Source organism: Dinoponera quadriceps, unplaced genomic scaffold (genome assembly GCF_001313825.1).
Source record: "Dinoponera quadriceps isolate SergipeBrazil2010 unplaced genomic scaffold, ASM131382v1 scaffold458, whole genome shotgun sequence".
In the NCBI taxonomy this organism is placed as follows: Eukaryota; Metazoa; Arthropoda; class Insecta; order Hymenoptera; family Formicidae; genus Dinoponera; species Dinoponera quadriceps.
The window spans coordinates 442,516-457,166 of record NW_014554796.1 but is presented as its reverse complement, the minus strand read 5'-3'; the positions used below and the strand labels follow the sequence as shown (position 1 = coordinate 457,166).

The window sequence follows — 14,651 nt, the reverse complement described above, 5'->3', positions numbered from 1 at the left end:
AAAGTTACGGTCGAAAAAATACTTTTCATGAATAAAATGATAAAATAGTGCATTAAATTATCCTCTTATCCTTTTTTTTTCCACTTTTTCCCATTTTGTCCATAATTCTTTTATCCTTGCAAATTTGTTCATTTTGCTCTCACTGTCGTAATTTTTAGGTTTTTTTACGAGAAAAATGTTCGTGTTTGAAGTTGCTAAAAACAACCGCATTTTCGAACATTTTGACACATCTTTTGCAGCACGTAAATATAAAAATCAATACTTGGAAGTAAATTTTTCATACACGTTTTCTAAATTTGATCCTACTAGCCATAATTCTAATGTTCAGATAATATCATCAGTACGATATTAATTTTAGAAACACTGTTCTTTCAATAATACGTAAAACATATCGAACAGAGTCCGAAATAAATGCAAATATTGTCTTTTAAAATCTTTAAAATATGATTTTCTTTTCTTATATTACTGGTGTGCTTGGTACATATAACATTTAAAAAATTGTAAAGCATTTTTTTATTTGCAGTTTGTTTGTTTTTTTGACTCATTGCAACTTATCAATGCTTCGATAATAGAAATGATCGACTTCCTCTGTGAATAAAATACAAGAAAGTACCATTTTAATAATGTATAATAAATAAATGCGAGAAATATTAAATATTAAATATATATGAACAAGATCAATAATAATAAATTTTTTCTTTTCAACATAATCTGACCAAGCTAACTATAACAATTGAAAACGTAGAAATAGAAGTCGCAGGAATAAGTCGCGAATAATAATAATGTTCCCATATGTTTGCAGGACGCACGAGTTGAATATAATTAATTAAATTGCTAAAATCTTTAACAATCTTTAGAGATATATATACATATAATATAAACATCTATACTAATCAAGCATAATGAGCATTATTTTAACAGAGATTTATATTAATTTAATGTAAACGATTTATTGTGTAGGCAAATAAATCTTTGAGTCCTGTTTTTAATACACTTCACATGTATAATATTTGCGCTACAATCTATTAAATGTTGATTGACTTATTTTTATTAATAATAAATGTAAAGATGTCATTGCTTGTGATAACAAAGAATAATCATCGCGATTAATAAATAGAAAATATGTATGTGTGTATGTGTATGTTATTGTATGCACATCCTGCAAGCAGAGAGAAGCCTGAGAAATCTTTCGTCAATCTTTCTCATCAATTCGCAGTAACATCAGATACGCCGTCTGCATACACCGGGTAGAGGTGAAACTTCCACGTCCACAATCCGGAACTGTCGGTAAAATTGCCATTTTGTTATGTGTCTGCGTAAAGAACACGTATTTGTACATACATATCCACACGATGACGTAATTACATGTTTTATTACTAAGAGAATGAGACACGCAGTTTGTAACGTAATTATAATAAATACACTCACAGGAGGAGATTAAGATTACTGTTCTTTATTTCTTTGATCCATTGCTGAATACAGGGCATGATAAAGAATTTTATAAACAGGTTACATTCTAAATTACATCTTATTAAGCAATGGAATATTATATTTAGGCACATCTACATTAACATATTATTAAATAAACACGCAACAATAGCTATCAGAATTTCTTGTTACCATCGTCCCCCGAGATCGATTGTAGTAACGACAATACACAACATACTGCGAAATGACAGGCGTGTGTTTGTGTGAAGGATACGTAAATTTCGATTCGGGGATACTTACATAAGTTAGTTAAATCTTAAGCATTTCCTTAATGTCGACAACTCTGGTCCGTATCTCTGGTTGATTATCCTTCACTAACTCGGGCAGAAGCTCTTTCAAAATGCGTGTCATCTTGTCGAGCTGTTCATTGTTATTTGTATCGCGCATTTTTCTCGCCAGCGAAAGGACTATATTCAATGCTTCTTTTCTAATTCTGGTGAACTTTGAAATGTCTAAAAAAAAAAAAAAGAAAAAAAAAGGGCGATCATACTTAAGAACAATATATCTCAATTATATAAACATGAAATTATCTCGAGATTATTTTAAGCAATGAGTCGATCAAATTGATATTTTAATTAAATATGATTGGTGCATATCTCTATACACGTTGCATTACTTACTTATACAATACAATAATATTTTATTGAGGCTATCACATATCTCGTCTAATACTTTTTTATCCTGCGACGAAAGCTCCTCCTTGCTCACTTTTAATAAGACGAGTCTATCCACAAAGAGATTTAACGTCGTCAGGATCGCGATTTGCACAGATCTCGTGCTATTTGGCAACACCTTCTGACAGTGAGTCACAAATTCTAAGCAATATTTGTCTGCAATCGAAAGGACCACGTATATTAGGAGGGAAGGAATATATCCTGAACTTAATACAATTGTATCTCACAAACGCTTAGCTCGGTAACCTTGAGTCGTCTTGCTGGAGGGCCATGCTTTTCCGAGCACCTCGTAAACCGTTTCCTGCAACTTTATATTATTCTCCTTTTTCTTCCTGCTTTCCTCCGCGGTATCTTCTTCCCCGTCGTTACTTTTATCGGATACCTGTGCGCGCAAAGCAGATATTATTACGTTACATATTTACGTTTGCAAATGCCTTCTTACTAATACAATTGCCGATATAGCTCACTTTAATCAGGATATCTTGTACAATTTCATAAGTTTCCGTAAACTTATCAACGTCAAGCTCGTGCAGGACCATAGCGAACGCTTGCAACGCGTTGCGACGATATTCCGCATTTTCCTTCTTGCTCTCTCTGTGCAGCGTCGCCACGACTGCGTCCAACAGCGCGGTGTCTGCGTTTAGTGCTTCCCTGCGATGAAATTAGTGCCCCATAATGTCATGTGTCATCGTGAATTAACGTATTGCGTGTATAAGCAGTGTGAAACTCTAATACGTTCGTCACACGTACTTGCTATTGCACGCTAACATAGCGAGCGCGTCCAGCAGACGTTCCTTCCCGCTCCAAGTTCTGCCACGCAGACCATCGGTCAGTATCTTCAATAAAGTATTCCTGGCCTCCATGTCGATATCATGTCCCGACTTTAAGGCAACGGTATAAACCGCATTCGCGGCTTGTACTTTCGTCGTCCACGACGCCGACTCCAAAGCTGTGCGCAAAATGTCGGTTATCGATCGCAAGTTTTGCAGAATTCCTGCCTCGGTCCCGGGCGTTATTTCGTTCCATAGATCAGTCCACAGTTCGATGGTGCTTTCATTCCCTGGGCAGATAAAATACGAATAAAAGTACACGAAAACGAGAACGAGAAACATCGACGAACAACAGACTGCGATACCGGAATACAAACCTGATACCTTTTCTGCATGCATCGCGAAAAACGTCAAAGGAATGACTATTTTTTGGTAATTCTTCAATTTCTCCTGATTGTAATTGTTTATAGATTGCAGAGTCTGCCCGATCGCCAGTCTTATTGCGTCATCTGCAATTTAATTTTTCTCCGATGTAGCGTTCCATCAAGCGAAAATCATACGCCATCAAGAAGAAATATATAGAATATATTATATATAGAATATATAGAATATATATTAAAAAAATATATATAGAATATATAGAATAGAATAGAATAAAATATATATATAGAATAATATATATATATATAGAATATATTATATAGAAATATATAAAGCGCATATATGAACCGCCGAAGACAAGCGTACCTTCGCGTTCCAAATACCACGTGTTCAAGGTATTAAATAACTTATCTAGACTAGAATCTTTAGCCGAGCCAACCACGTGTCCGATGCTAATTGCATTGTTTTTCCGCACGGCAGCATTACGATCTGTCAAGCCGTTGAGCAAGGCGGACAGAACTTTAGCTGAACAGAATAATACGAATTATTAGTTCGCCAAAAATAACATGTCATCGTATGTCGCACTCTTGAAAATTACTAACCGCTGTACGGCTGTAACTCTACTTTCAAATGCGTGCTGAGAAGAATCACGAAATGCGAGCAAGCGATCTTCGTTCCAAATCCTATGCTGCACTTGATTAATTCTATCACTTTTGGCATCAAGTCCTTCAATACATCCGCGTCGACATATTGGATACACTGCAAAGAGAAGAAAGAAAAGAATATTTATGTAAATCTACAATAAGTACTTTTAAGCTCTAAGCCAATCACAGTCGAATTATAGAAGAAAAATCAATTATGATTGATCAACTTTTTAAATCTTACGCCTTAAATTCTCATTGTAGACCCCGCTTAAGTCCTAGTCAACAATAGATGCTTTAAGCCTTAAGTCTTAAGAAACTGACCAATCACAATCGAATTATAGAAGAATAAGATATAGATGAATTGTGATTGATTAATTTCTTAAGCCTTAGAGCTTAAAATCTCACTGTAGATCCCGCTTAAGTCCCGGTCTACAATAGATGCTTTAAGCTCTAAGAAATTGACCAATCACAGTCGAATGTGAGGAGAATAATCGACTGTGATTGGTCAACTTCTTAAGGCTTAGAGCTTAAAGTAGTTATTGTAGACCAGGACTAATGCGCGATATTCAAGTTAACCGGCAAGTTATATTCAACCACAGAGCGAAATTACCTTCGTTATCGTATCCGACGCGTAATGGCCTTTAGCGACGTTAGCTCTAACGTTATCGATAGCCTCCTGCGTCTCCGTGGATGCGCCGCACACGTTACTCAAGTAGGAGAGTTTCGGATTCTCCGACTCGCCGATCGTTTCCAACAGCGAAGGTATTAAATTGACGAGCGACGGCTTCAGCAGAACACCGGCCGTCAATACGAGTTGAGACACCGTTTGCAGCGATATAGATCTCACCGTGTCCACGGTGTGAATGATACCGATGTCGAGTAACACCGGCAATATCGCTTGAATAACCTCCTTCCCCGCATTACCGTGCGAAGAATCGCAATATCGTATGCAAACCTGCAATATTATCAACAAGTGAGATGTCATTAGTGTCGTCCGCAACACGTATGGGAGACGGGCTAATTGATTATTTCTGTTGTTTTCTAACGGGTTACAGAATCAAGATAGAGGTTTTATATTTTATATTAACGTTTGGAAGCGACGTATTAGTAGTAACAACGTAATAAATGACTTTCGGACAAATATTAATTTAATGATCCGTGCTTAGGCTCTTAATGGCCCTTTCACTCTAAATCGATTCATCAGAGAGCCTTTTTTAACATTTATTGATTATATTTTCTCATATATTTGAAATCTCTGCTTGCTCAATTCTGTAATCTGTTAGAAAATAGCCGAAATAATCGATTAGCCAACTTCACTCATTAGCCAACTAGCCCCGGTCTCCTCTAATGTCCGCGTCGCACTACGGATTAGGATTGGAGATTGCAATTTAGCGAATCAGAACGAAGTTCACTAAACTCGAGTTTAGTTAAACTTGCTCCTGATTAGTGACATTTCAATCGAATCTCAATTCCAATCCGTAGTGTGACACGGACATCTAGTGTCTCGCGAGACCCACCTTGCTAAGTATCTTGGCGGTATTCGTCGCGGCTAACCGCGTACCTTCGTGAATATCGTCCATTACGCGAAATAATTTCTTCCACAGTTCCGGGCCGCATTCGGCGAAGTTGAACTGAACATTTGTCCTTAAAAGATCTGCGAGAGCATTACAACAACTGATACGCACCCTCCACTCGTTATTTGTTAGATTATCAGTTACATCAGTCAATATTTCTTTATGATACTGTTCGATCTACGGTGATATAAAAAAAAAAAGCATTGTTTACTCTCATATCACGCAATATATGCTGTAACGAGTATATATATATTCTTTAATACTACTAACGGCTTTTGTCGTGGACGGGACGACCGCCCTCCAAATGCTAGTCATACTCTGCTGGATTTTCGGCGTCGGGTCAAACTGATACCTGTACAGTCGCGGTATGATATTAGGCAGATACTTATTCAGCTCGTCCCTCGCGATACCGGCGATCGCTGCGAAACCGAACGCCGCGCCCTTCTTGGACGTCCATATCGCGTTATGATTTGCCAAGTGCATGAAATAATACACGAGTTCCGGCTTCTGCAATTCGGTCGCCAGAGAACAGATCTCTCGGTACGTTGACAGATTGCCGCTGAAAGATGCATTGTTTCCTTAAATGAAGATTCCGATATTCGATTCTTGTGAATTTTCAATATACAATTTCAAACATCTGATCTGTGTGCACGTAACCGAAATGTTTTCAATCCCCATGTATTCCAATGAAAAAAAAATGTCTTGTGTAACTTAATCTTACCCAGATGGACTCTTCCCCAATTGGCCCTCCTCAAACAATTTGGTGTCAGCAGTAACTTGTTGCACTGTTCTACGACCTTGCGTAAACTGATCCAATATGTTGGACACTAAAATATCGCGTTCTTCCTTTTTGCTGTTAATATGTACCAAACTAAGGCCTTTCGAAGCAATATCTTGTACTATATCTATACATATGGAATAAATGAGAATGAAATATCTTCCAAGATAAGACTAGAATTCGCTGATACAACGATATCGCTTACCACTGTCGTCGGAAAGAAAATCTATAAATGCATGGTGAATGGCGGACAGCCTTTCTTTGACGCATTCTCGTTGAACGTTGTGTTTCAAAAGTGCGAATAACCACACGCACACTGCCTTTAAGGAACACGAATTTGTCAGCAAGGCGTAATATACACGCGTGTCTCTGAAATATCTCATATATATAAATACCTGTCGTAGGTTCGGATGAGGCACTTGATATATATTAAGTAACTCGACCAACACATGTATCAATAATTCATCACTTTCCTTGCTGTACGGAATGACGTGCTCGGCAGATAAAGTCCTCCACATATCCCTGCCTTCCGGAGAAGCCTGCGCTTGAATGCAACAGACTAAAGCCTCCCCCAGAATCAAATGAATTTCTATGTCCTTCGTCTGTAAAATATCAAGAGAATTTCGTTGTTATCTAATAAAATGTACAGTGGCGGGCATGTACATAAGTACAGTTGACAAAGTTAAATTTTATTTACTTGTTGTGTATTTATACATGGAACTTTTAAATAAAATTCAACTGATTTTTTGTTTAACTGTCTCATGTATAGGTGCGCAAAAAAGAAAATTTAATTATGCTAACAGTAAGTGTATGGCTGCTACTAAATATAGATGCTTTATATATACGTGTATATACATATGTACATAAAGACAATATATACCTCTTTGACGGTCGCTATAATTTTATCAGCAACTTCCGTAGTATGGGGAAAAGATTCACCGACGCACAAATATCCTAACGAGAGTGCAGCTTTCTCTTTCATCTGAGAAAAGATGGAAATAAATATATATTATGAAAATATAAATATAATAAATATATATATATATATATGTAATATACACACACACAAATATATTATACTATATTATATAATATAGTATATAGTAATATAATATATAATTATAATATACACTAATATATTTATAATATATTGCACTGTATTATACGTGTACACATTAGCGTGTTTTCGGGAAACAAACCTTCGTACTCAATTTAGCGTTAGACAACACGGAAAACAGCGTTTCGACTATAGCCTTTTTATTCAAATCGTTATCACTTTCTGCTGGTAAAGGTAAAGAATATGTCTTTCCCAAGATGCCGATGCCTTGAACAGCGGCGTCCAGCAATAATATCGCATTATCATGGAGATATGTACCTGAATAGCATATATGTAGTATGTTAAATCTGTCTTAAACGTACTACGTATAATTTCGCTATAAATGTGCACACGTTCAAATATATACGTACATATTAATTTCACAATATCATTGTAAGTCGTCCAATTACACAGATTCTCCCTGCTTTCATTCCGTTGCTGCATCAAATTTCTCTCCATCATGTAAGTCAGCGTTATTAACGCACCGTGCTGCGCCTCCAAATTCTTCTTCTTCATAATATCCATTATGCCTGAAACGTGTTTCTCGAACTCGGCTCTCGGGAGATAGCCGGTGACAGCGGCGTACACTCTCGCGGCTAACTGTCGCACGTCTTGCTTAGTGGAGGTGAGTAAGGTGCCGAGCCACGGTAGCTCTTTTTCGTACGCTTTTATCATGTAAGGCGGGACAGATCCGAAAACTTCCAGTAACGCGCTTAAGGAAATTTGATCTGCAACACGCATCGTTGTGAAACGGGTGAAACTACAATTAACTCAGCATCCCACGGGCAACATCTACGTAATCACAATCACGATCCCGTGCGTATTTGTCTCTCTTATCTTACCTGAAGCGGAATGGCTTAATAATAAAATCATATCGAGATAATGATTTAAAATTTCCGGCTGATCCTTGTACAGATTCTCCAAGTAACGTCCAATCAGGGGAGTGTGCTCACAGGGATGTTGCAACGGCTCATTTCGCATCGGAATATTGGCACTTCTGGCGAGGCAGACGCGAAGGTAAGTGATGATCTGTAATCAACACGGGTCGTTAATACAGAAAAATGACTCCGAGCAACTGACGGATCACTTTCCGCGCGACTCACTTCGGAAAACGTCATAGTACTGTACGGGAGCACCTGTTGCTTGTCCGTGTTCCCTCTGCCGCTACTCACGGCGGGCATTCTCGACTGCATTTTCGAATGAATATAACCCACAAGTTTCACGAACTCCGGCAATACTACTTTACTGTTAACATACTGCTCGTCCTCACTCTTATGCACAACACCGTATAGCGCTTTCATAGCTTCTGTACTTATCTCATGTTTGTTGTCACCACACGCTAATAACAAGAGGTACCGAGATGGAGCGTCATCGGGAGGAAATACGGTGGCGGCATAATGCATTGCCACAAATCTATTTGCGGGGGTAACAATGTCACAATATACAATTAGAATACACACTAAAAGTTAATGTAACGTTGGGTATATTAGGTGTACAAATTAATTCGGTGCCATTGCATTTAACGTCCTGTAACTCCGCTTCAAATTTAAATTTTTCCCCGTCTTAAATGGTGATTCGAAAGTGCCAAGCTTAAGCTTTAAGAAGCGCTATAATAGTCGACGGCTTTACCGGTATAAAACAGAAAACAGTAGTTATCACGATTCGAAAAGAAGCATCTGAGGCACTCTGCATCCTTTCTGCACTCTAATTAAATAAAAATGCTGCTCAGTCTACCGAAATGATTTGTTCCGCTTTAGGTGAAGGTGTTATGATCCATAAAACTTGTAAAAAGACCTTTTACCGGTAATGAAACTAGGCAGGTGATTCTGCTGCACGATAACGCGCGGTCATATACTGCAAAAGGAACGAAGGATCTCATTTAAACATTGGACTGGGAAATTCTCCCTCATGCGGCTTATTCGCCAGATCTAGCCCCGTCGGATCATCACCTGTTCCGATCGCTTCAACATCATCCGGCGGATACGAAAACAGTTGATGAAGTCCGAAAAAGCATCGATGACTTTATCGAGTCGAAAACCGTCAAGTTTCTTCCGCATTCATCAGCTATCCGATAGATGGAGTAAAGTTAATAGAAAATAATGGGAATTATTTCGAACATTAAACTTGCCTTTTTGTAAATAAACTTTGAATTTCATGAAAAAAAAGGCACCGAATTAATTTGCACACCTAATAGATGGACTCAAGTCTAGCTGTTCGATACATGCCTGACGCTGGACTCCGGTGATTCGATGTGTACAGACAACAGAGCGTTCATCAGCGCTATGTTGCTCTCGTCTTCCTTGTTCAGCACGAATGCAGATGTCACGCAAATCAACGCGTCCCTCACTGTCCGTCGTAACTCGCCATCAGTCTTAAATAATAGAAAGATATCGTGTCACTGCGTATGCCATTAGAATAATTACTACCGTACTCCCTTTCCGCGGTCGGATACTTACGGATACAAGAGTGTCGAATAAATTGTGCAACAAGCTCAGATCTTTATTGATCAAAGACGGTATTCTTTGACCGAGTTGTCCAATAACCGTGTACGCCATCGGTTTGTGAGCGTCGTCGCCCTCGGAGATTAGCTTTATCATCCCGTTCAAAATAACACCAGCGACGCGAGCTAATGGCACAAGACTGCAGCTTAAATGTTTAAAATCAAAATGTAATTTATCATGCCGGTGAGCCGTGTGTTAACTAACGGGGAAAGACAATAAGATAATAATGATAAAAGAAACGTTTATCAATACACAAATTGTGAAACTTACTGCTGGACAATATTCGATGTGAATTGCAACGCCAGTGACTTCAACTTGGCGTTTGTATTTTTTCCATAGAGCGAATCGAAGACAACCTGAAAATTTTACAATTTTATCCCGTGGAAATTTCGCGTGTTCTTCTCTTCTTCGGCATAGCATACCTGTATGCACGGCGGTATGATAAAGCCTGCTTTAGTCACACGGCATAGATACTGCAGGAGCTTGAGACGAATTCGAGTGCTCGCGGGGAGTCGCTTCATCTCTGGCTTCACTTCTTTTTGAGTTGCTAGCGCATCGGTGCCCAGAAACAATGTGTACAATGGGGCTGCGAGTTGCATCGAAGACCAATCCAGTGTGCTGTGAACACCCAACAAATTTGATCAGCAAATGATGGCATTTGATGATAATCACGATATCACTGAGGTAACTCAAGAACTTTATAATATACAGGGTGTTTCGAAAAATATATGTACATACTTTGAATGATTATAAGTCAACGTTCGTTAACATACGGTTCATTTTCCAAATTTAAAAGAATCTACAGAAATGAATAATTGTTTTTGTCAACGCTTGTTTTCAGACTGATGACCGTTCCAGGCGCTGCAGATAACGCGAAGCAATGGAATCCGAAACATCAAGTATTGTTAACCCTTAAATGCATGAATTTTTTTTTATTACTGAATTATTTTGTTTAGGTTCATAGCAGAAAAATAGTCCCAGAAAATGAGAAAAATATTTTAAAAAATCTAAGTAAAAAAAATTGTCTTTATTTTCAAAATTTTTCGTACTTGCAAAAATGCAACATTGTGCACGAAAAAACATTTTGCAGCATAACTTTTAAATGTATATTTAAAGCAGATTGTTGCAAATATGCAACTATGAAGCGTTATGAATTATTCCTGAGGATTAGTATTTGACATGTGTAAAAATAAATATGTTGCAAATTTGCAACATTATGCATTTAAGGGTTAAAGTGTACATACATATTTTTGGGATACCCTGTATAATTCCAAGAACTTTTCTATATATACCCAATTATCTTTTTCAATTCCAGATCTGCCATGTTAGCTATGCTGAATCTAGTATCCGCGGCTGCTACAATTAAGTGTATCAAAATATCCGCATCGGGGAAGAATCCACCGACGAGGAACTTAACAATGCCCAATTTTATCTGCTCGAGTTGTTCCGCTGTTGGCGGACTCTCGCCGATCACTCGTTTGAACGCATAATCGCTTAAACCAGGTGGTACAGTAAACTGAGACCAATCGATAGTCTGTTGACCCGACTGTTGATTTTCCGTTTGACCCACAGACCTGACGATACATTACAATCAATAATTGAGCAAACATCGCAACGACGACGCAGTAATTGTGTATGCACATATACAGGGTCCGGCCGAATAACATTTAAAAGCCGCAATGACGTGATTCCTTATGCAAAAATAAGAAAAAAATTTAGAACAGAATTTTGTAATTTTCTACTTGGTTTTGTTCGAAAATCCGCTGTCTACATACGGTGTTACGACTACGCAGCGTATTTTCAAACTCGATTTTCTCCAAAACTAAGCTGAAAATTAAAAAATTTTATTCTATATTTTTTTCTTATTTTTTCACAAGGAATGACGTTGTGCCGGCTTTTACACGTTATTCGGCCGGATCTCGTAAATATATATACACATATATCTCACCCATATGGCAACAATAGTATGTCGAGCATAAAATTGATGAGTTGCTTCGCCACGTAAGGTTTGTCCTGCAAACCTAAGAGAGACGCTCGTTTGTCGGGATCCGTCGGTATATTAATATGTCCCAATGCTGGCATTATGATCAGCATTAAGCTGAAACAGATTATGATTCAATATGCTACATTGATTTTACATCACACGCACCTTCGTTCATTTCAAAAGTGAGGAGTCACTCAGCTCTGAAGGTTATACCAATATCAAGAGAACATCAGTATATTAACTTTCAAACTGAGTTTACCTCAAACCTAGGAACATACATGAAAAACATGTAAGAAACAAACCTGTCTTGATGAGACAACGGTTTTCCCTCAATAGCATTCAGTACACTTGGAACTAACTCTGCTTGCTTACTCATCTCCATTCGAGGATATCCTAACTTAATGTATATTATCGTAAAGTTCTGCAAATATATACATAGACATATATTGTAGAATGTTCTCCAGCCTCAAGGCTCGCACAGCAATTTGTATTCACAGTACAATGACGTACAATCATGAATGAACTAGCAGTCGGATCCTGGTATTGCAAAAGTAATGCCTCAACAGGCAGCTGTACTTGAGGCCTGCTCTTCACCCTCCTGTTAATATGAACCAAAAGCTCCAGCACCTTCTTCCTGACACCCTCCTGCGCGCTGGACAACTTGAGCAACACAGGAGGCAGAAACTTACAGACCGACGCCTGTAACTGGTCATCTGTCTCCGCAGAGCCCAGGCGAAGGAACACTCGCTCAAGCAAGACTGAATGAGATACAAACGAAGGAATAAACAATTAACGATACATATCCCCAGTTTAATCTCTTCATAATACAATACAAGAGGTTCCTTGCTGTACTCATAAGGAAATTATAGGAGCGATTGTATATAATGTATATGTTAATTCCGTATATATACATTTCACACAGCGCATATTCGTGAGGAAATAATTAAGCCGTCAGATAGGAAATCATCGTGAGAAACGTCGATGTCATCGGGATACCACGTCGAGGAAGAAGCATCAACTGGACACGTAGACGCGACACGGAGATTTGACAGCTGCAAGCACGTGCCGAGGAGACGGTATCGAGAGGAAAGAGAGACGGGCGGGGCGAGGGAGGAATATCGCGGAGGCCGAGATCCGCGGGCGATTCCCCGAGAGCGACACGTTCGGAGTTGCCTTCTGCCAGGCGGCATGACAATTGACTTTACGCCTCGCCTTCCCGTTACCCGGGATTTTCGCGACGCACGGCGCATCCGTGACGACAAACGGACGCGACAGCGCGTCACACGATTCACGGGCCGATCGCCGATACCGAGCGGCGACGTCGTTCCTGCACGCGAGACGATAAAGGGCTTTTTTTTCCCGGGAGTACTTACTCAGCTCGTCCGTAGCCGCTGCCATTTTGAAAAAGGCTATAAGAGAAAGCGCGAACGCGAACTGTATAATCCGAGTTGACAAGAATAATGTGTCGCGCGAATCTCACGCGATCAGCGACATTGTCGACGCGTTGGCGAATGCACCACCTGCGCGAAAAGCGCGATATTAACGCGCGTCTTCCCTTCAACGCTCGTCGACGTGACTCCGCTTATCGGCCGTCGTGCGATGCGACACCACCACGTCGTCGTCGTCGCATATCGCAACCCCCGTCGAACCGTGCTCGTTCGTCGTTTTACATGAGGGCGCTAGATTTTGGTCTGAGGTTAGAAAAAACGTCGCGAACGCGTGTTACGAGATCGACTCGACGTGCGATTATCCGTGCCAGCATGTTCGCGGGGAAGTTTTCACGGCGATCAATCGCGACCGCGGACGATAGTTGATTCCCGATCGACGAGTCGTCGATCGAAAGTGTGTGCGGTGTTTAAAGGAAAAAAAAACAGAAACGAAATCTCAGGAAATAAGAACGCTAAATATGCGGGGAATCGTGTCGCGATTGGAGTGTTTCTGACGAAACACGCCGCTGGATAAGAAAATCCGTCCTCTCCGATCACGAGATATTCTCGTATTCTGTACTTTGTCCGGGTTCATCCGCGCTATTCGAGGCGCCGCTATTGAGGTTACGAGGTTATGGTGAATGTTATCGGCTATTATTAACGCGTCGGTTAACCTACAGCCTATCTGCAAGCGCAATCACGTGACGCGCTCTTTCGAGAGATACGTAATCGGGGATTAAAAATGTTACGATAATCAAGTTCGAATTCGAAGAAAATGTGATCTCTATGCTACGTCCGTGAGTATAGAAAACGTGATGATCGACGCAGGAGATCCAGTAAGATCATAGATCAAGGGATCATAAGATGTTGCCGAAATGTTTTCGTAACTGTGACGACGATTCGACTCGCCGAAATTATTATTGTGAATGATTGTTAAGGAATCCCTTCAAACACGCTGAACACGTTTAGCACTTGTATTTATCGCCGTTCCGCTTTCTACTCTTGTACACTCAAACGGTAACAATAAACGAATAATTTGTATTATGTCGGCGATGAGATTAATTTCAAAAACTCCCGCCGAAACCCGCAAATTTCTCCTTAAAGTTGCCTCCGCACGAGAGATGTCTGTCCGAAAAAAAACTGCGATGACAAGCGAACGGGGAAGATCTTATCATCGATTATCTTCGAGAGTAGAAAAACTCCCTCCGGGAGATATTCTCTGGAAAATTTACGCGATATTTCATGTAATAATTATTCGCAATAAATTTCCGCACTGTGTGATTCGTTGCGTTTCTTTAGCATTTTCAAACAGATACAACTGATATTACTGCGCG

General features: G+C 39.5%; 1 protein-coding gene across 2 annotated transcripts; it reads right to left on the bottom strand.

The window, feature by feature from the left end:
* Positions 1-1,437: 1,437 nt before the first annotated feature.
* On the bottom strand, positions 1,438-14,518 carry LOC106741906 (proteasome-associated protein ECM29 homolog). Of its 2 annotated transcripts, none has more exons than XM_014614333.1 (28): positions 13,264-14,518; positions 12,401-12,648; positions 12,193-12,311; positions 11,855-12,004; positions 11,199-11,480; positions 10,329-10,524; positions 10,177-10,262; positions 9,862-10,051; positions 9,631-9,776; positions 8,509-8,818; positions 8,248-8,434; positions 7,777-8,133; positions 7,509-7,684; positions 7,190-7,291; positions 6,705-6,911; positions 6,515-6,629; positions 6,253-6,436; positions 5,802-6,090; positions 5,475-5,708; positions 4,568-4,912; positions 3,916-4,072; positions 3,680-3,838; positions 3,310-3,441; positions 2,913-3,222; positions 2,630-2,813; positions 2,409-2,544; positions 2,109-2,318; positions 1,438-1,940 (listed from the first exon to the last, which is right to left on the bottom strand). In XM_014614333.1, the coding sequence occupies exons 1-28, from the start codon at positions 13,286-13,288 to the stop codon at positions 1,738-1,740; spliced, it is 5,439 nt and encodes a 1,812-aa protein (XP_014469819.1). In that variant the 5' UTR covers positions 13,289-14,518; the 3' UTR covers positions 1,438-1,737. The 2 variants fall into 2 exon arrangements, with proteins under 2 accessions (XP_014469819.1, XP_014469820.1); XM_014614334.1 differs by lacking the exon at positions 13,264-14,518 and adding an exon at positions 12,802-13,192.
* Positions 14,519-14,651: the final 133 nt, after the last annotated feature.

Excerpts from the sequence above, each read along its gene's own strand:
- LOC106741906 (XM_014614333.1), bottom strand. The coding sequence starts at position 13,288 with ATGGCAGCGGCTACGGACGAGCTGA. Across the intron at positions 12,649-13,263 it reads AGCGGCTACGGACGAGCTGA|TCTTGCTTGAGCGAGTGTTC; the intron begins GTAAGTACTCCC and ends TATCTCATTCAG. Across the intron at positions 10,263-10,328 it reads TCATACCGCCGTGCATACAG|GTTGTCTTCGATTCGCTCTA; the intron begins GTATGCTATGCC and ends TAAAATTTTCAG.